Source organism: Danio aesculapii, chromosome 5, assembly GCF_903798145.1.
Source record: "Danio aesculapii chromosome 5, fDanAes4.1, whole genome shotgun sequence".
Classification (NCBI taxonomy): Eukaryota; Metazoa; Chordata; class Actinopteri; order Cypriniformes; family Danionidae; genus Danio; species Danio aesculapii.
The window spans coordinates 67457942-67481143 of NC_079439.1; the positions used below are offsets into that span (position 1 = coordinate 67457942).

The window sequence follows — 23202 nt, forward strand, 5'->3', positions numbered from 1 at the left end:
GGACTTTCCTCTAAGTCTCACATTCAGTTTTTTACTTTCTGCCCTCCATCTGAATTTCGCTTGTCACCAGAACCACGTGATTGAAAACAACCTATTGAAATGTTACTAAATAGTACTGGATGACGATATTGGACCAAATTTTTATAGTTATGTTTATAATTAGTGCCTGTTTTAATGTTCTAATATTTTTTTCTATAATATTGATTCATGTATGATTACTTTAAAAAAAAAATAGATAAATAAAACAAAGCTACCGAATACAAGCCAGCTGTTTAGTTTACTTTCACTTCTTAAATAATTAATTCAGTACTGAATGTTTTCCTTACACTCTTTCCATTTTAAACAAGCAGCAAAACTATGTGTGGTGCAACCTGTAAAAGGAAGAACAACCTGCCAAACCAGGTTCCTTTGTCTGCATAACTCAAGAAGAATTGCAAACTTCTTACATCATTCTTACATGATTTCCTTTTTCCTCATTTTTAAAAATTAAATGTAAAACAATTTTCCTTTCCACGCACACATTCTGCCCTCTTCTGAAACAGCAACTTAGTTAACTTAGTTGTTATCCTAAGACAAACATGATAAATGTATCTAATGAGGATTTTGATTTGTCCATACTATAATTATTTATTTTTTTAAATGACATTCTTAAACTTGTATTGTTGAAACTGCAGCTACTAAGCAAAAACGAACAGCAAAATGCTATCCTATCCTTTTGACTACAGATTCCTATACTAAAATATCCTGTAAATAGATACATACCTATTGAATGTAATGGAGGCAAACATGAAAAGACAACAGAACAGGAAGAACCTGTCAAACTACTCAGAAAAAGGTCACACAAAAGACTTGGAGGATAAACATTAGTCTGTCTGACCATGAACATATTTAATATATTCATTCATTCATTTTCTTTTCGGCTTAGTCCCTTTATTAATTTGGGGTCGCCACAGCGGAATGAACCGCCAACTTATCCAGCATATGTTTTACGCAGTGGATGCCCTTCCAGGTGCAACCCATCACTGGGAAACACCCATCCACTTCCATTCACACACATACACTACGGCCAATTTTAGCTTATACCCAATTCACCTATACCGCATGTCTTTGGACTTGTGGGGGAAAACGGAGCACGCGGAGGAAACCCATGCCAACATCCAAACTCCACACAGAAATGCCAACTGAGTCGAGGCTCGAACCAGCGACCTTCTTGCTTTGATGCAAGAGCGCTAGCCACTGCGCCACCGTGCTGCCCACCATTAACATATTTAATACAATTATTATTATTATTATTATGAAGACTATTACAGTATGTGCAATTCTGTATCTTAAAATCCATTAAATGTCTATTATCTGTAATAGAGTGCTTGATTTTTATAACAAGAATATGTTATAGTTTGCTTCTCTTTTAGTTAGAAAAATACCAGACAATTCTCACTACTAACTACTGGCTTATTGTTAAGATATTTGCTGTTTATTAGTAAATAAAATAGTCATTTAATAAAGTATGATCTTATTCTACATCTCGAATCCTACCCAATATCTAAACCCAGCTACTACTTTAATCATTATTAATAAGTAGTAAACTAGCAAACACAGGCTCATTCTGCAAATGAAGCCCTATATACATTTCTGGAGATCTCGAATTATGTAACTAGAACTACGTATGGCTGCATTTCGTTTTTAAAATGGTTGCTACGGTGCGGTATGACCTAGTTTGGATGGCTTTTCCGCCATTATAAGTTTGTCTGGTGGCTCGTTGTGTACGACGGCGGACTTGCGACCTGGAGTGAAGTTAACCGCGACGATGGGGTTCGAATACGGCGAAGAACAGTTCCAGAAAGCAGGTAAGACAAAAAAAAGGAAAAAAATAAAATGAACAAGTAAATAACAGGGTGAAAATGTGGTAAAATCTGAAAATGTGGTAAAAAAAACAGGTGGCCATGATGGCTTTTCCTTTTCAGGATTGCTTTTGTAAACACTGTTGGTTGGGTTTATGGATGTCGGTGGGCACTGGTTAATCGGTGCTTTTGAAAACACTATTAGTTGGGTTTAGGGGAGGAGGGTGAGTCAATTAGTCAGTCAGTCAGTCGACAGCGGCCTCTGGTGGATTTACAAGAGAAGAGCAGGTGCGAATGGAACTCGCAAGAGAAATTTGAGATCTCAAAAAGCTTACACAGTGACCTCGGGCGGATTCGTGAAAACAAAAACTGCAAAAAAATGTAGCTACTGGGCATATTTGACGCTTTCCAGAAATGTATATAGGGATACGCTTTCAGAATGTGCCTGAGTTGCAACTAGTAGTTTAAATCTTTAAAAATTACAAGCTAAATCCTTAGTTGATGGATTGTTATAGAGAGAATTGTACCTTAAATTAATGTGTGACTCACTTGAGGTTCCAGTAGTTCATGTATTTACTAACATGAACTAAAAATCACCAAGGAGAATCTTCAACATTTACTAACGCATCATTAATAGTCTCTAAAGTTAGTAAAATCTAACAGGAACTAAGAATTAACTTTATTATTAAAACAAATGTTAACAATGATGAATAAATACTGTAGTAAATGTACTGTTCATTGTTGTTTGTGTTAATAAATACATTGACATACATTAACTAAGAGAAACTTATTGTAAAGTGTGCATGTATGCACAGTATATTCAAATGCAAAATCTTAAATGCCATCTGAACTTTTCAGTGTGTTCAGTAAGTTTGCTTTTTTGGCAAAGAACTGGTCGTTTTTATTGCCTTTAAATTGAAATAATTGAGGTAAAGTTGGTTTTATATTTGCACATTTTCCTTAATAATAACATTTCATAAAGGTATTCTTTCCTAATTCTGAACAGGGCTATCATATTAGCAGCCAGCGACTATCAAAGTACATTGTTCGCAGTCAATTAAATAGTAGTAATGTTGTTTTGAAGTCATACTTGCCTGCGATTTCAACCAGAATATTCAAAATAGTGTGTCTTAAGTTAACACTGTTAAAAAACAAAAAACAAAAAAACAACGAATATGTGAATATAAAACCAACTTTACATCAATAAATAACTGCACATACAGTAAAAATACACTGTAAAACAAATCCTGGTTGCCTTAATTTTTTAAGCTGAATCAAATTAATCCATTAATGAGTCCATTAAATCTATATTATGTTAAACTGACTTAAAACTGCTTGCATAACTTATAAAATAAGTTAGAACATGATTAACTTAGTTTAATAAGTTACAATGAACTAAAAATATGCTGTCATGACTAAATGTTCATATAATTTTAACAGTATAGGAGACATGATTATATAGGAGACATATATAAGGTCATGTATGTATGTATGTATGTATGTTCATGGCATGAACATTAAAATATGTTTGTCATCCTGACACATAAAAGGCAGTAAACAATGAAATGAATGAATCATGTTAATGTCTCGTGCTGACTGCTGAGCTTTCTTATGGTAACGTAGGTGTAAGAAGAACAGGTACAACGAGTTCCCGGATGACGTTATGTCAAGTGTAAACTGGTCTTGTCAGTCGTTTAAAACCTGTTTCGTTTCAGCATTTAACAATAATGTCATGACAAAAAATAAATTCATTTATTGTACATCAATACATGGCCGACATTACTGCAGCTTAGATGTGCCTACGCAAGCTTCCTTGAAACCGTGCATCCACACTAATATATTCCGGTTGGTCTGTCAACCATATTATGTCGTAAAACGTAGTCAGTGTTTAGTATCCATATGGGAATGCTAAGCATTAGCATCACAACACAACAGATTAAAGGTGCATACCTGCTGTTTTTCGAAATGTTCCCTCTCGGCTCCTAAAACCGACTCCGTCCTTCTGCTTTTGACCCGCGAAGGCACCTGTCGTATTGAATTCATCCTTTATATTGGAAAAGCAAACGTGTTATGCTTTGAGTATCCGTCGTTTGCCAGTCCAGTGTGGCTGTGTGAGCTTTAATTTCATATGTGGGCTTTATCAGGAACACCGCGACGCTATAAGTAGGACATGGAGGAAAAACCTGTTCTGGCTTCGTGGCTTTTTTCCGCCGGTTTGAGTCGTACTACAGCATTACTGTGGGAGGAGTATTAATCCGCCTTTTAGTAACGTTGCTATTCAATTTGGGGCGAGGAGTTAGCATGGATAGCCTAAAATTAGGATGAATAGTCACGAAAATGCGATTGAAAAATACTGTTTAGTCTACATGTAAACAAATAGGCTAGTACATTCCCATAATCACTACCATTTTATTTGAAAACACGCTTATTATTAGGCTGAAGATACACTGCAAGTCTATAGCCCCACATCTGAATTATGTCTCAAGTTTCAGAAAAATGTTGAAGTAAAGGGTTCTGTAAATTAGATCAAATAAAAGGCTATGTCAATGTTTGTATAGTTTTTCGCCATTTCAATTACTTCAGGTCAAAAACACAGCAGTAGGCTACTGCAAAAACAATCAAATCAACATGAAATTAAAAATGAAATAATACTTGAATTTCTTTTGAAGTTACAAACTTGACCAATATAACATTTTTACTTAATATTTGAGGTTTTTGTTTATTATTAGGGTTCATAATGATGAATAGTCACAAAAATGCCATTTAAAAATTACTATTTAGCCTACATTAAAAAATAGGCATTTCCACAGTAGTTTCTATTTTATTTGAAAATATGTTTATTATTAAAGTTCATAATGATGAATAACAAAAATGTGATTTAAAATGCTATTTAGCCTGCATTAAAAAAAAAATAGGCCAGTAAATTCACATAGTAATTTCTATTTAATTTGAAAATACGTTTATTATAAGGGTTCATTGAAGATGAACTGCAAGTATCAGGCCCGTAGCCAGAAAGGGGTGGTTCTTTCTCAAAAAGTGAAGCTTTTTGTAGTTAATCTCCCCAATTTCTATTAAATTATGAGATTCAAATACTGCATTTATTTTAAGCACTAATCTTTGCAGCATTAGCTTGTCGGATGGAGATCATAACCACACTTTTTGATACAACATTGATATTTCCTACAATTTTGTTTTTATAGTGCTTACGATACTATTTTACCACAAAATGTTTATGTAGAAATGCGCGTTTAAGCTATAAGCTATTATAGTTTTATAAATAATGTTATGAGATTAAAAAAAAAGTTAAATAATTTTTTTTTAATATTAATAAGTATGAAAAAAGACTTATTTTTAAAATACACATTTATTATCATCATCATCATATATGCATCATTAAAAAAACAATTAGGAATCTGTTAAGACCAAGTAAAAACACATTACAAACTGTAGCCTGTAGGTAAAGAACAAACTGGCCAGCTCATTTCCTTAGTCAGAATTTGTAAATTTGAATAATTAACAATTAAATTTGTCTTAAAACCTTCTTCTATTGGTTATTTTCGCTATTTACGATGGCATACTGTCAAAAATGGGCAATATCTGGATGCAGCCTTTAGGATGTAAGTTGAGATGGCATCGCTTAGTGATGCAATGTCACACGCAATGCACTCAATGGAGCTAGTGACATCACTGTGAGGGGTAGGGTTAGGGGTGGGGTTACGTGAGTGCATTAAAAAGCATTAGATGCAGTTCAGATTGCATCTGCACCGAGACTGCAGCCAGACCCCACTCAAAATGGGACTCATATGAGCTTAGAGGCCAAATTCTGGACTTTGTTAGTGGGGAGGTGGGTCTTTCGAATCACCTGAACCCTCCTGGCTGTGGGCGTGCATATAGCGCCACACCTGAATTATGTCTCAAGTTTCAGAAACATGTAGAAGTAAAGGCTTCTGTAAATGAGATCAAATACAAATAGGCTATAATAACGTGTCAATATTTTTATTGTGTTTTTTTTTGTCCATTTAAATTGAAATCAGGCCCATGAACATATACTCCTTGTTATCAAACTATTTCATAAATGTAACAAGAGGCAATTTAATCATAACTTAATGTTAAAACAGCTATCACTGTTCACATCAAAATGTGTCTCTTTTTGGATTCTCAGAAGCTATAGAAATAAAAAATGTAAAGCAGGAAATACGGTGGGACCATGATTTTTGTTTACATCCCTCAAAATAGTCTATATCAACATGAAATAAAAGGCATTTCCAGTCGTTTATATTTTATTTGAAAATACGTTTATTATTGGGGTTTATAATGATAAATAGTCACAAAAATACGTTTTAAAGTGCTATTTAGCCTACATAAAAAATAGACTAGTAAGTTCCCAAAGTAATTTCTATTTAATTTTGCAAATATAATTATTATTAGCATTCATAATGATGAATAGTCACAAAAGTGCGATTTAAAATGCTATTTAGCCTGGATTTAAAAAAAAAAAAATAGGCTAATAAATTCCCATAGTCATTACTATTTTATTTGAAGATACATTGATTATTAGGGTTCATAATGATACAAAAATGTGATTTAAAATGCTATTTAACCTACATTTAAAAAAAAATAGGCTAGTAAATTCCCATGGTCATTTCTATTTAATTTGAAAATACATTTATTATTAGTTCATTGAAGTCTAGCCCTGAATTCGCACCTGAATTATTTTTCTGAAATGTAGAAGTAAAGGCAGAATATATGATAATGTCATGTCTGTATTTTATATTGATTTAATTTCATTTAATTTAATTTTATTTTATTTTTTATTGATTTTTATCCATTAATTGACATCAGCTTATTTTTATCAGCTTAAAAATAAAATAATAGCTGATCTTACCTTGAATTTCTTCTGAAGTTACAAACTGGATAGGCTATAACATTTTAACTTTATGTTTGAGTTTTTTTATTTTTGGTTCATACTTTAAATTATAAGAACCCTTTAAAACGGACAGACATATTTTTAAAACTCCTGACTAAAATTGCAATTGCAAGTTGTTTTTTTAACTTTAATTAGTACATGCAATACTTCTTTTCTTTATTTAGTCTATCAAACATTGCCAACCATTTCAATAAATGTGAATAAAACAATTGAAAATGCTGCTTACGTTTGTGTTTGGAACAAAGTGCTGCCATGCTTCTCTTCAGCATATTGGATATTTATCAAATTATAACAGGCAGAGCTTTAGTGCTGCTTGATTGGATGAACAAGATAGTGAAAACCAGGTTTTTAATTTGGTGAAATACTTAATGCAAGCAATAACATTATTAACAGCAAAAAACATGACCTGACATGTGATGTCTATTGCAATGGATTCAGGGTCCAAAAGCCTACGTGATTAGTTACTGTAAAAAGTCAATAATATTAAGAATAACAATAGTTTAACCTTTCATTTTTTATAACTTGGAGAAAAGATTAGACAGTAGACTATATTAAACGGAAAAAAACATAATTGGAACAGTAAGAAGCACAAATGCAATATATTAAATATTCAACATCAATATCAGTTTAACCAAGAGTGGTCTCATTTGTGTATCTAATTATTTTTCAGATATGCAATTATTCAGTAATAATTAACTGGATTTATTAAGAAATAGGAATATTTATGTTCAGTGATGGTGTACTGATTTATGCTGTAGGCTACTCTGTTTACCACATGTAAATATTTGCTTACTGTGTTACACTTTCATTGGGTTACATGCATATTTATCTTTCTCTAATAGTAACACAATAGTAAACATGCATACTTTATTGCTCTTGAGTGTTTTTCATTCAAAATATTATTTGAAAAAGCTGTACCACAAATACTGTCACACCTGAAAACATGTAATGTGCATAGTAGTGTTTCCTTTAATATGTACCACTGGAGGCGGCATGGTGGCTCAGTGATTCGCAAGAACATCTCACAGCAAGAAGGTCGCTGGTTCGAGTTCCGGCGATGCCAGTTGGCATTTCTGTGTGGAGTTTGCATATTCTCTCTGTGTTGGCGTGGGTTTGCTAGACATTCTCTATAGGGGAATTGGATGAACTAAATTGGCCGTAGTGTAAGTCGCATGTTGTTGGTGCTTTTTCGGCATCTACAGGGATGGAGTGCATTTGTTTATTTTGTTTATATTATTACTTTACAAAAACTTAAAATACTTTATTATAGAAATATTTACTGTACTGTACTGTAATATCAAGCAACGGATACTAAGAGATTTTATCCCCTAAACAAAATGAAAGCTACTTCCTGTCTTGGTTTCAACTGAACTTAAAGCATGCAGCTATGTTTTAAATGTATTTTAAGGCATTTCAATGTGGGTACTTATGCAGAAAGTTTCTTGAAGGGAACACTACAGCCCCTTGCACTTTTTTTGCAATAAAAACAGGCAATACAATGTAAATACAGCACACAAAAGTATAGTACAAACAATACAGAGATTACTTTTTGCAACAAGGAAGATATGACAATTTTAAAGAAGTATATCAATGGTATAGCAAAAAGAAAGAGAGAGAAAAGGAAAGAAAGAAAGAATTAAGAGGTTCCACTGAAAGATTTTATAAAAACTGGGATCCTCTAATTAATTTTGTCTAGAATACAATGCATCTGGCATCACGGTGGCGCAGTGGTTAGCACAATCGCCTCACAGCAAGAAGGTCGCTGGATTGAGCCTCGGCTGGGTCTCTCCGTGTTCGCATGGGTTTCCTCCAGGTGCTCCGGTTTCCCCTACAAGTCTAAAGACGTGGGGTATAGGTGAATTGGGTAAGCTAACATTGTAGTGTATGAATGTGGATGTTTGATGGGTTCCAGCTGGAAGGGCATCCTCTGCATAAAACATATGCTAGATAAGTTGGCGGTTCATTCTGCTGTGGCGACCCCTGATTTATAAACCCACATAGCAAACGGACTTGACCCAAGTGTGGCCTCATTATGGCGTTGCCGGCACTGGCATGCATAATGATAGCAATGATGGTACTGCATGCATGACGGCAAACTACATTTGGGCCAGTTGTGGATGGGAGGTGTGTGGCCCAGATTAGTGTAGCGATTGTTCACATCAACACATGATTGTTCACCTTTATTAATAAAGGGACTAAGCCGAAAAGAGAATAAATGAATAAAGAAAAGGCACATGAAAAAATGTATAACATTAATGCAGAATATTAAATAAAGCATGTGTTTTAGTAGATTTAACTGCTTTCTTGTTATTAGACTTGTATTTAAGTACAGTTCCAATTCTCGTTTAAAAAATATAAAATTGGGTTTAGTGTGGCACGGTGGCTCAGTGGTTAGCACTATCGCCTCACAGCAAGAAGGTTTCTGGTTCGAGTCGAGGCATTTCTGTGTGGAGTTTGCATGTTCTCCCCGTGTTGGCATGGGTTTCCTCCGGGTGCGCCGGTTTCCCCCACAGTCCAAAGACATACACTATAGGTGAATTGGGCTCCATTGAGTGCATTGTGTCTGACACTGCATCGCTGAGTGATGCAATCTCAGCTTGCATCATAAAGGCTGCATCCAGATACTATTGGATTATTTAGCTTGTTTTAATGAAAAAATCACTTAATTTTGACAGTTTTTCTTAAAACAAGACAATAATTTTGACAATGTTTTGCTTGTTATGCTTCTTTATTCAGCAATTGTTAGATATTTGAACTAGAAACAAGACAAAAAATCCAAATAAGAAAAGCATTTTTGCAGTGTACTCTCCTGTCCTGACTGAGAGTGACACATAATACAGTTAAATACAAGTATTATAAATCTAAAACTACTCCAGCCCCTATAGAAATAAGTGATATGAACCTACTGAGCACTCCTGCCCTGCAGCACACAGTACAATGACAATAACAGAAATATGAATCTTCTGAGTACTGCTGTCTTGAAAGCAAAGATACGGTACATTATATACACAACATACTTCTCATATCGCTTCATCTATCGCTTATTACTATAACATTTTGTTATATAAATGGGTGGCACGGTGGCTCACTGTCACCTCACAGCAAGAGGGTCTCTGGTTCGAGTCCTGGCTTGGACAGTCGGCATTTCTGTGTGGAGTTTGCATGTTCTCCGCATGTTGGTGTGGGTTTCCTTCGGGTGCTCCGGTTTCCCCCACAGTCCAAAGACACGCACAACAGGTGAATTGGATGAACTAAATTGGCTGTAGCGTATGAGTGTGTGTGTGTGTGAGAGAGTGTGTATGGGTGTTTCCTAGTACTGGGTTACGGCTGGAAGAGCATCCTCATGCGTTAAACATTTTCACGAACAGTTGGCGGTTCATTCCACTGTGGTGAACTCTAATAAATAAGGGAGTAAGCAGAAGGAAAATTAATTAATGAATTAATTACCGATCTACATTAACTATTTATTTAACTCCAAATATGATAAGAAATGTACGATACAATAAAAATACTTACTCAAATTGTACATAATGGACTACAAATATGTAGGATAGAGGAATTGCTGTACACTACATAGAAATGCTTTTCTTCCTTAGAGTTTTTGTCTGGTTTCTAGTCCAAATTCTTTAATTGTGTATTGCCTCTTCTAGCTGAAGCGCTGAATGCCTCCTCAGTTGTAAGTCATTTGTGCAAGTGTGTGCTAAAAGACTAAATGTGAAATGAATAAATCAGACAATGATTATTGATTCTGGGTTTTTAGTTAATGTTTAGAAATTCAGTGGTGTTAGTTTATTGAATTTCAACAAAATATACAGTAATTTCTCTTACCTTGCACTATATGCATCCCAACATTAATCAATACAGTTTCTGTCAGAAGAATTCCCTCAGTATTTCCAAATATCCTGACCCTGCTACTGCTTCAATTTCTCACTGAATTTTTAAACAACTATTTTTTTCTTTCTACTGACAGAACATTTTTTTATTAAGTAAAACTCGTTAAACCTCCTTAACCCCCCACAACAAGCTAAAATGCTTAGCTAAAAGGCTGCATATGCCACAAAAAGTATAACAGCTGAGCAGCAAGTTCCAGTGGTTCATTCATTCATTCATTTTCCTTCTGCACAGTCTCTATTTCAGAGGTCCCCACAGCGTAACGAACCACCAACTAATCTGACATATGTTTTAAGCAGCAGATGCCCTTCCAGCTGCAACAAACCAAGGCCAGACTTGGGATCCGCCTCCTAAAGGCTACGCTCAGACAAGCTGGTCTCTCCACATCAGATGAGGAAGTCTGAAATTATTGTGGAGATTTTGACATTAAGTCTTTTTTTTTTTTATTCCGTACATCCATATTTGAAACTTGTTATAAATACCCTCAATGTACAGTGTTAGTGTTGTAGGTCTCAGATGATCAGACTGCTGGAAGAGGATGGGGAGGGTTTTTTCTTGTTTTTATTTTTTTTTATTTGTGTGTTTTCATTTCAAATAAAAAATAAACTTATATTGACCCCACACTGGCTATTCTACTTGTTGCTCTTTACATATCTATAGTTCTACACTGTGATTTCCTGTCCTGTTTGAGCACGGGTTATCCAGATTTAGTGATCCTGAAAAGTTCAGGGATCCTGGGAAGTTCAAAAGATCAGATGTTGCTTTGAAAAACTGGCTCAAAAAGTAAGATGGATCGCAAAAAAGTAGGCTAACTCCCTCCATTCTTATCATACATCTTTTGATTTCATCCTTTTTCTACATTATGCGCTCCACACTCCTATCAAGTAGGTGGCAGGAATGCTCCATGCAAGTTGGTCTGCAAAAAGCGAAGAAGAAGAGCCCGGCGCCAAATTTTGACAGTCTTGGGCGGAGATTGCTTTCACATCATTTTATGAAGCAACATCCACGTTTTTTTTAAAGTAAGTCCATAACAAAACCCCTGCGACATTTGCCAGCCTTTTAAGTCCAAGTGTCGTGAGGTTTGATAGTTTATATTACGTGTCGCGCTTTACGTACGATGCGTCAAGAATGTGGAATAACGTCGAACTTTTGCTGAACGAGGACACAAACACGGTCCGTCTCTACAACGATGTTGAACAAGAGTCTGGAAACGCGTTGTATCAAGTGGATAACCTGGTTAAAATATCATCCTCCGAAAAGGTTTGTAACATTAACGTTTAATTTAAGGCTGACTGGAAATAAAAAATACGTTACCTCTGTGGCACAATTGCTGGAATTGTTATGATGCTGTTGTGATTTAGTGTGACCGCTAACTAACATTAAATTACTTCAAAATATTGAGGTAAAGTTGGTTTCATGTTTGCACGTTCGTTCAGTGACAAATTGACATGCTCCCTATTGTTTACTATGGTACTTTGGGAGTACCATAGTAAATTTGGGAGTACCGGAGCACCCGGAGGAAACCCACACGAAAACGGCGAAAACATGTAAACTCCACACAGAATGCCAACTGACCCAGCCGAAGCTCGAACCAGCGACCTTCTTGCTGTGAGGTGATTGTGCTACCCACTGTGCGACTTTGATGCCAGATGTATTGTATTCTTGACAGAATTAATTAGAGGATCCCATTAAGAATTAATTATTTCCTATTAAGAATTTATATATATATATATATATATATATATATATATATATATATATATATATATATATATATATATATATATATATATATATATATTATTATTATTATTATTATTATTAAGGAAAAAATCTGAACGTGTGACTATAAACCCAACTTTACCTCAATGTGTATATGACACTGTTGTGATTCGGAGTGGCCGCTATTTACTACAAAATATTATTATTATTATTATTATTATTATTATTATTATTATTATTATTATTATAATTTCAAACAAATTGAGTATTTTCGTTCAGTTCTGGTCACACTTTACAATACCATTTCATTAGTTAATATCAGTTAATGTATTTACTGACCATGACCTAATTATGAACAATACTTGTACAGCATTTATTAGTCATAGATTATTTAAATTTATGCTTGTTAATATTAATTATTGCATTGTGAGTTAACTTGAACTTTATTTTCATTACGTAACGTTAACAAATAATAATAAATACTGTAATGAATTTAATTTTTCATTTTTGTTCATGTAAATAAATACAATAATTAATGCAACCTTTTATTAAAATGTAACAAGTTTTTTTTTGCAATTTAATGCAAAAAAGCAAATATATATTCTAGATCTACTGCTCTTAAAGTTTTGTTTTGTTTTATTTGTTGCAATTCCGGTATTTAATATAGTATGGTCATTTTTTTCCCACAGTATTTCTTATTATTTCTTTTTCCTATTAGTCCTAGTGATTTTTCCATTCCTTCATTCATTCATTCATTCATAAACTGCTAAGGTTAATACTATTTGTCCACTTAAGATTTTTTATTATTATTTGCTCACTAAAGAACAAACCTCTGTTAACCAATGACTTGCATAATTAACCCAGTTAAGCCTAATACTTGTATCTTGCAAAATAACATATTAACATATTATGGATTGTCATGACAAAAAGGACAAAATAAATCAGTTATTAGAAATTAATTATTATAACTTGCATGTTTAAACATTTTGAAAACAAATTATTTTCATTAAATTGCACATTGGAAATATTTGAAAAATAATAAAAATTTCACAGGAAGATTTATAATTTTCTCTTGAACTTCAATCTTATGCTTAATTTTTACATTACTTAAGCTGCAAGTTATGCATCAGAATAATATTTAACTTTAAGTGTGTCTAAATGAATTTAGTTCAGGGTTCAATCCTAAGGATTTTTTCAGCTGGCCCAGTCGGACCAGTAGTTAAGATTTTTACTTGCCCTGCCAAAGTTTTCACAGGCCCCACCAAAAAAACAACAACCCATTAATATCTATTTCATAGCCACATATTTTAAACAATGTGTCCAAAAATAAAGTCTGCGAATCTAAAATTAAAATTTCTGCTTCCAGGATGTTAGAAACGTCTATTTTTTTTACTTTATGTTAGCGCCTCTTCGCTGTAGGAAAAATGAAAGAAATAAACGTGCTCACAACATCCAATCAGATAAGAGAAACTGAAAAGCAATAGGATGTTATGGTCATCACAGAGAAGGTAGCATTTAAAGGCCTAAAAGCACAAACTGTTTCTCAATTCTAAGAGTGTATTTGGATGCGATTAACAAATAGTCGCAGGCAAATGAAACTTTAGTGATAAAGCAGCACTGGTCCAATCGGGCCAGTAACAATCCTGTCTACTGTCCCGAGCATCTCGCACACTGACCCCGGGCCATCGGGCAGTCCTTATTGTTGAGCCCTGTAATTTCTTTTTTAAATGCAATTGCTAATAATATTTCATTATTTGTGATGCTCTGCCTGCATGCAGCTGTAATTTCTCTCTACAATGTGTATGCATGTGTACCATCAAATTTACACACACAATTATATTGTATATATATTTTTAAATGATATATTTATGCATACAAATTTGTTCATTATAAATAATGTTCATCATTAGATCATTGACTTGTATGTTTCATTGTATATTTGCTTGTAATTATTTAAGTTGATATTTAATGATCTAATTTTTGAGTTGGAGTGCCCCTCATGTTGATGTTAAAAAACTTTAAGGGGGTAGTTCACCCAAAAATTTAAGTTTACTCACTATTTACTCACCCTCAAGTGGTTGCAAACCTTTATGAGTTTTTTTTTCTGTCAAGATTATTTTGAAGAAAGCTGAAAACGTGTAACTATTGACTTCCATAGCAGAAATAACAAACACTAATGGAAGCCAATGGTTACAGATTTCCAACATTTTTCAGAATATCTTCTGTGTTCAGCCGAAGAAAGAAACTTATAAAGGTTTGAAGCAAGTAAAGGCAGAGTAAATGACACAATTTTCATTTTTTGACAAATATCCCTTTCAATCCTGTTGTCGCGTTCTAGATAATGCATTATAAGTTTCATGCGAACTGAATGAGAGAGAGCGAGAAAAAGAAAGATATTGTAAACCTTTTTGCACATTTTTTTTTGTTCATGAGTGTAGAAAACAAAAATAAAAATGTTCTCCTCCTTCTCCATGTTCTTCAGGTTGTGTCTAAGCCAAATGTCTATGCCTCCAGTACTCCAAATTGCTGCATCATTGTGGTTGACACTGCAGTGGTTCTCTTTGATCCCAGTTTTCAGACTGTCCTGATTCACCTGTATTTTGGTAAAGCAACCGCAATCATGCACAGTTAGCATTCACTGATTACAGTATTGTTTACATAATAAGGCAAACTTATCTGTTGGTCTTAACATATATCTGCTGGTATTCTCATGTTTGATTCAGACTCTGTAGTGGACGCAGTCACTGTTTGCCCCCAAGGACAGTTTCTTCTGGTAGGAGAGAGAAACGGGAGTCTGCACATCATCTATATCCCTCTGAAAAAGACAGTGCTGACTAAAGTGAGCTGCAGTGCTAATACAAAGTAGAATTATATGAATTGTTCTTTATTCTAATAACACTATATATATATATATATATATATATATATATATATATATATATATATATATATATATATATATATATATATATATATATATATACAGAATACTATATTAAATACATACAGTATACATACCTGTACATATTAGATACATGCATGTAGTTTTAGGATTGAACAATATATCATTTGATCATTAACATAGCAAGGTCTGTATCAGGAATAGTCACATAGCAGGGTTAGATTATTATTAAAGATTAAAGGAAAAAGATATTATTAAATATAAATCTTTTAATTATTTATACAATGATGACCCTGTTATTTTACATTTAATTGTTCAATTTCTGTACTGTTTATTTTGTTTGTAATTTTTAATTATAATTTATGCAGATCCATTAAATGGAAAAAGACTTAATCATCACAGTCAATCTAAATTCATGAAATCTTTTAAAATAGAGCCATTTAAGTCTTCTAGTGAAATTATATTCATATTGCAATATATATTTATATGTATCATAGTAATTTTTTTTTTGCAATGTCAGATTTTTCCACTATCATGAACCCCTAATTTAAATATATCTTATTCAAATATATTATATTTTTATAATATTATAAAAAATATTTATAAATTAAAATATAGTAATCATTAATTATAATTATAATTATATAAAATTTAATTGTTATTAATATATATATGGGGTATGAATCATTTAGGGCTTGACTATATAAAGCTATATGGTAAATAAAAAAATATATTGTTTTTTCAGAATCTGCCCCAGCAAAAGTCCTCTTGTGGTGAAACAACCTTTAAGAGCCTAATACTGCATGAGAAACCTGGTTCTAAAGGTGAGTGTCCTCTGACAAAAAAAAAAAATACAAACGTTACCATATACTAACTTCCACATATACTAATAACACTATATAGCTCATATAATCAACAAAGAAAATATAAGTGAAAACAAAGGTGATTTCTTGACGTTCTTAATCCTATCACTTTAAAATAATGAATTTTGTACACATCTCTTTATATTTAGACTGACACACTGTTTTATTTATTATTTGTTTATTTTATTTATTTATTTATTTATTTATTTATTTATTTATTTATGTACTTTCATGATTTTAGTTGTCTTTTATTTCTTTTTTCTGTTGTTTTGATTTCCATAATTAATCAGCACTACCTATAACAAATTTACAGTAATAATAATTAAGCTTGTTGACTAGTTTAAAATGATTTATGATGGAATTATAGTGCTTCGTTTCATTATTTCTTCTTCATTTATGAGTAGCAGGTTATTTAGGGATATATTTCGTTCCGTTTGCATCCCGTCTCTTTGCGCCCCCTGGTGGCAGTGATGCAAATGGCTCTTACACCTTAAACTAATTTTGATAATTCTTTTATGGGATCAAATTCCCGACTAAAGTATCGTGGTCACGGATAGAAAAATAATGTGCCTAAATCAAAACATTGGCATCGCGTGTAAAATGGTAAAACATGCAGATATGAACAGAAAAACTGATTTTGTCTAAATGCGTTTTCGTTTTTGATTCATTATATTTCGGGACGCGACCTTGTTATTTATTATTCTGCGTTTAGATTTTGCGTGTTGTAATTTTACACACAATGTCATTTTTTTAATTTACACGCATTATTTTTCTATCCGCAACCACGATACTTTAGGATGGGATTTGATCCCATATTCCTTTTATCTTATGGCCATGGTAGTGGTAATTTTTATCTGTCACAAACTGAATGTGACCGTTTACATGGATCATTGACTTATACTGTATATTATGGAAGCCCATTTTCGCCCCTTAAAAAAAAAAAATTATAGTCAAAATTCTTAGTCATAAAGTCAGAATTCTGAGTTATAAAGTCACAATTCCGCGTTACAAAGTCAGAATTTCGAGTTATAATGTCAGAAATCTGAGTTATAAAGTCACTGTTCCGAGTTATGAAGTCGCAATTCCAAGTTATAAAGTCAATTTGGGGTTATAAAGCCACAATTCCGAGTTATAAAGTTGCTATTCTGAGAGTATATAGTAAATAGTCCATAGTATATAGTATTAATATGTAGTTGTTAATTTATTTCCCTTACAGTGTTTTCTTTTGTGTTTTAGGAGATTATGATCTCTTTTTTGTCATCAAGGATGGATTTCTACATGTATCCAATGTTGCTTTGGGAAAAATACAGAGAGCGATTGAAAACATGGATCTGGTGGTCTTGAATAAGGTACTGTAGATGTTTTATTTAAAATAATATCTCAAGGTTTTTTTTTACATCAAAAGAAGTTGTTTGGGTTGGGCCTGTAGACGTTGCCATCGTCGATCCTCCGCCCCGCCCCCGTCGCAAACCCGCTCGAGAAAAATACACACTTAGACCCTATATACACTAATACGTCTTAGTTTTAAAATGGCATTTTAGAACGAAAATGATCCACGTCCACACTGGTGTTTCATCTAGCATTTCTGAGAAATATCTTCATCCACACTATAACCCTGAAAACACATCATGTGACCACACACACACACACACACACACACACACACACACACACACACACACACACACACACACACACACACAAACACAGACATGTGCTGCAGCATACGCGCAAGACTGAGCTCCAGGGGTCAGCAGCTGGTGCTCTGGGCACAAAACCCCAGAGAGCAGTGCACACCGGACAACTTATCAAGGATGTATCGCTGGATCGCGTCTCACTATAGTTGTTAAAGGTGATATTTAATTAATCTTTTCTCTATCTAACGACTGTTCGGTCTTTTGAATCTATCAGGTAATGTGTCACTGCTTCAATCTTTCACTTTCACGCTTGTACTTAGTAATTTTAGCAAATACCTCAGATACTTTTGGTTGGTTCCTGTTGCTTGTGCACCTTTTTACCAACCAAGTTTGTCGACGCCATTATAATGACACAGATCACTCTACCTATTCATCCCAGAGTATTGTGGAAAAAGTGACTGACAGGTGGTAATTTGTATGTAACTTATTTTTATTTATTGATGATTTGGTTATGGGTAAAACAAAGACTATGCGGGTCAGGTTGTTGAAACGGTAGGCTACAAATAATTAATTCCTTATGAATTAATTCATTATAAATAATTCATTCACCACCGCCTATGACGACTGTGCCATAGTCTATTGCAATATTTCACATTAGACATCCTACGATGCCAAATTGGTTGACATCGCCCAACCCTAGTGTGCACTGAAAAATGTGTGCTTGTTACACATAATTAAAAAAAAGTCGATATATAAAAAACATGGACCTTACAATAGATTTATTTTTATTTTTTATTTTTTTAATATTTTATTTAGAGTATTTCACATTTTAAATAACAAACCCCAAATCGCTCCCATGCCAGCAAATAAAAATAAGTAAACATATTTGACTTGTAAATACATATGCACATACACGTCCACAACTGTATAGATACTTAATCATATTCCTCCATGAGAAATCTATACCTGCACATATTCACAAGTCCAGTCAAATATCTGCATATGTACATTACATATAGAGCATATACACATATGAGAGTACAAATCAATACAGATAACAAACGAAGAGGGACAAAAATTAAAAAGCAGATAAAAAAGAAATGAAATAATAATAATAATAAAATAAAATAGACCTTACAAGAGATTTACTGAATACTAATTAATCAGTATGATATTGTATCAAATATAAAAACACTTCTACATCGAAATCATTAAAATATTGCAGTAAACATATTGCAGTTTGCAATAAATGTAATGTAAATGATTGTTTTACTGATGTGATAATTATTAGAGTGGAGTTTGTTAAAATATCGGATTTGTTTATGCAACAGTAAAACACGTCTATTCAGAGATGCTTGCTTTTCCCTTAAATAATATGATGCATATGTTGGTTATAACATTAAAAATATTGCATCACATATAAAGTACTGCAATATTTGCCTTGCCGTTGCATATCCTATTTTGCTTCAATTTCACACAGCCCTACATTTGATTGTAGCCCATGTATTTTGACATTTTGTTTCTGTTAGATATGTCTGTGTTGTTGGATATGGCAATATGTGAGCAATTAAGAAATTTAGTAATTATTAATTTTGTTTATATTTCAGATCCAAGAAGATATTCTCATGAACTTCTTCTCAACTAAAGAGATTCATGAAGACGGTTGTATTTCAGCGAGTCTTGTCTGTTTTGGAAGCACAAACCACCTTCTGATTGGGGTAACTTACTGTAGATTCTACATGGTTCCCAATGAGCATTTTGTTTTCCTTTTCCAAAATGAGTTATTAATGTGATGTAGAAAATAAACAAATAAATGTATAGAAATATTTGCTGTGGAATTCAAATATAACAAAGGTGAAAGAGACTAAAATGGTAAAATGAAGTTACTTGTGACTTTATGACAGGCAGACGGTGCTAATGTTCTTTCACTTTGGAGCATGGGTCTCCATCAGACATCCATGTCTCTCACCAAACTTCTAGACTCTTCTTTGATGTCAGGTACTGAATGTGGTCTTGCCTTGCTGTGTTTATTATGTTTGTCATGTTGCCAAAGCTGCAATGTAACGATTATTTTCTTTTTCATCTAATAAAGAGGTGAAGAAAGTTCAAGTTGTGGATAATTTGATGTACGTCCTAAATAATGAGGTAAGGGTTTTGTTTCTTTGCCTCATCCTTAATAGACATGTCATTTCAAATAAAATAAGTTATTTTAATTTTACATATTATATATTCTACACTGCTTGTTTCTCGTGCTCTTAAAGTCTGTTAAATTCGTGGTTTTGTGAAGCTGCTTGATCAGAATTACACAATGAGCTGTAATTGCTTAGCTGGAGTGTTTTGATTTGGTTGCCACCTTATGCACTTTGCCTTGAGATGTCATGCTTAGGGTGGGGTTTATGTACATTTTAGGCTTGGTGATGTCACAAACCCAGGGAGAAGCTGGTCCCTACCAGCCATTTATTATAGGCCTTTCTTTTTAATTAATTATTATGATTATTTTTTTGCATGACCAACAAAGCACTGGCAACTAAATTATTATTTAGATGAATATATCATTTGTGTATTAATGGACTATTATCTCTTTCTCTGTCGTTCAATTAAATTAAATTCAATTCAAAAGAGCTTTGTTGTCATGACTTATCAAGTATTGCTAAGCATTGCAGATTACATAAACGATTAACAATATTGTAAAGTGATTATGTAATACGTATATGCATACACACAAAAACTCACACAATTAGAATTTTCCAATTAGAATTTTAATAAATACATGCACAAATTTAAAAAATACTATTATGATTATTAATAAGATAATGAAACATAAAAAAAGAAAAAAATATTAATAGTTAAATAATGAAATACTGAGACTTAAATTTGTTTGCTCTCTAGTAAAATAAAATTAAATGTGCATGCATGGGTTTCAATTAAATATGTTTTATGGTACAATGTTACTAAATATATTATTTTCTATTATTATTATTATTATTACAATTACAAAATGTATATATTTTTCCCAGGGCATGCTCAGTATGTTGGACATTCATTCGTTTGTCATGCTTTGTTGCTGGCCGGATCAATACGTTGTGGATTTCCTGCTGATATCAGATGGAAACTCCTCATCTATTACACAGCAAGTGTCTTGTTTTTTTTCTTCTTATTGTAAGACGTGAATAATCCATTCATTAACAGGTAATTGTTTTGGTTTAAATAGGCAAGATGATAACTCCCTGAAAATCATGACCTTGGTAGTTGAAGGAAACAAGGTAAATATTTTGTGTGTATTTTAAATTCATACTCGCTGCTTATACACACCAGTATATGCTAGTTAATGGTTTTTTTTTGCTGATAAGAACATAAATAATCTTCACTTCTTCTTTCGTTTTATTATTTGTGTTTTTCTTTCTGTCCAGGATCACAGTAGGAAGCTTGTGGTGCAGTCTCTCTCCTCTATGGAGGTTTTCTACTCTCTAGAAGTTTCTTCTGAGTCTTGGTTGATCCAAAAGGGAATCAGTATGGTAATTATATAACAACACACATTAACATTCAAGATATGCAGATATACTATAAAGCAAACCTGAGATGTTTAGTTTGCTGCTCCTGCAATTTATTGTTAAGGTCATCTTTACAAATTCGGGGGGTGTAGTGATACACAAATATTATGGCTTGGTATGATTTTGAAACAGAGAAAAAAAGTCAAGTAAAATTATATATCGCTAGTCAGACCTGTGTTATTTGCATTTAATAAAACTGATGCGCACTGAACATGATGCAGGACAACTCACTGCATGATGGGGCCTAGAAAACGCATGTATATGCTCATAAAATTAAAGATATCAGTCAAAAATGCCCTTGTAAGACAGAAGTCTTTGTATCATATTTGTATTGTGATACAATTAAAGGGATAATTCACCCAAAAATGAAAATTCTTTCATCATTTACTCACCCTTGACTTGTTTTAAACTTTTATGAGTTTATTTCTTCTAAAAAGAAGACATTTTAAAAAATGTTGGAAACCTGTAACCATTGACTTCCATAGTATTTGTTTTTCCTACTATTGATGTCGATGGTTACAGGTTTTCAACATTCTTCAAAATATCTTCTTTAGTGTTCAACAGAAAAAAGAAAGTTGTAAAATTTTGGAACCACTTGAGGGGGAGTAAATAGTAAGTACATTTTCATTTTTGGGTGAATTAACCCTTTAACATGAGGTATGTCACAAAGAGAGCCTTGTACTTCATTCCTGAATGAATAAACTATTTAAATAAAACAATTGAATAAATAACTCTGTGACTAAAATGTTTAATCCATTTACCACAACCTAGTAGCAGTTTTATTTTTTAAATATGAGTATGAGTAAATGAAACAATCAGAAAATGTTTCATATTAATAAAGGCACAGTGGTTCACTCAAAAATCAGTATGGCCATAATTTACTCACATTTTCAATATATATGTGCATGCATACATCTATAAGCTTTACAGTGGGTTATTTGACAGCAGGCACTTTTGTTTACCCTCTGTAAGGGATAATTCGTTTTACCGGTTGTTTTCTAGGAATAGCAAACTTTAGAATGTTGTGAGGTAACCAATCAGAATCAAGCATTTCAGAGAGCCGTGTAACGAATAGTTATAAATCACCTGCCTTTAATGTCTTGCATTGAAGCTAATTCATAAATTCCACTCTTTTCCTCAGGACACAATCTACTTACTGGAGGGAGTTTTGGCTAACACAAAGAGGTGACCATTTGCACAGTCTATAAATGTTAAAGCCAGTCATCCCTAATATGTTTTAGTAAATTCATCACATTAATGGACTCACTGATTGATTAATATTATGTTGTAAAGCAGCCCTGAAGATCCAGTTTCAACTGTTGTGATAAGATGCTTCACTGAGGCGCTGCCAGAGAACCGGTGCGCATAACAACACCATTTTTAATTAATCTGGATTCAATTTAATTAGGGTAAATGTGGTATATGAGGGTGCAATATGAGAGCTGCAGCTTAAGGAATGCTCTACTTGATTTAAATGCTTGTTTTCATGTTTATTTATTTTTTTGCCTGTGCATAATTTCACTGCTTATTTTCTACTAGGGCCGCACAATACTGGAAAAAAATGTGATTTGCGATATTGTTGAGTATTGCGATAACAATATTTATTACTATATAACATTCCCCTTGAAAAATGCTGTTTTATTAGCTGTGTTTTAAAATCACTTATTTATTTAATGATATTATAATAAACAGGTAAAAACATATTCTTCAGTTTTAATTATTTATAATTATTATTTCTATTATATAATTATTTAATTCTAATTAAGACTTAAAAACTGTGTCAGGATGCACACATTTGGTTTTAAAACACTATGAATGAGTGAAAACCTTTGCAAATATCTTGACTCTGATTGGCTGTTGTCCTTTTC

General features: G+C 33.1%; 2 protein-coding genes across 2 annotated transcripts in view; one reads left to right on the forward strand and one right to left on the reverse strand.

The window, feature by feature from the left end:
• hip1rb (huntingtin interacting protein 1 related b) overlaps nt 1–4061 on the reverse strand; it is a 67912-nt gene extending 63851 nt beyond the window's left edge. The window contains exon 1 of the mRNA XM_056458762.1: nt 3792–4061. Within this exon, the coding sequence (XP_056314737.1) occupies nt 3792–3884 (93 nt within the window). The 5' untranslated portion in view covers nt 3885–4061. The remainder of the gene's footprint in view (nt 1–3791) is intronic.
• Nucleotides 4062–11648: 7587 nt separating this feature from the next.
• The window catches only part of kntc1 (kinetochore associated 1), an 81054-nt gene continuing 69500 nt past the window's right edge, over nt 11649–23202 (forward strand). The window contains exons 1-13 of the mRNA XM_056458763.1: nt 11649–11919; nt 14864–14984; nt 15105–15220; nt 16029–16107; nt 17383–17495; nt 19391–19501; nt 19688–19781; nt 19876–19928; nt 20801–20913; nt 20995–21046; nt 21194–21298; nt 22476–22519; nt 22628–22693. Coding sequence (XP_056314738.1) covers nt 11788–11919; nt 14864–14984; nt 15105–15220; nt 16029–16107; nt 17383–17495; nt 19391–19501; nt 19688–19781; nt 19876–19928; nt 20801–20913; nt 20995–21046; nt 21194–21298; nt 22476–22519; nt 22628–22693 — 1199 coding nt within the window. The 5' untranslated portion in view covers nt 11649–11787. The remainder of the gene's footprint in view (nt 11920–14863; nt 14985–15104; nt 15221–16028; nt 16108–17382; nt 17496–19390; nt 19502–19687; nt 19782–19875; nt 19929–20800; nt 20914–20994; nt 21047–21193; nt 21299–22475; nt 22520–22627; nt 22694–23202) is intronic.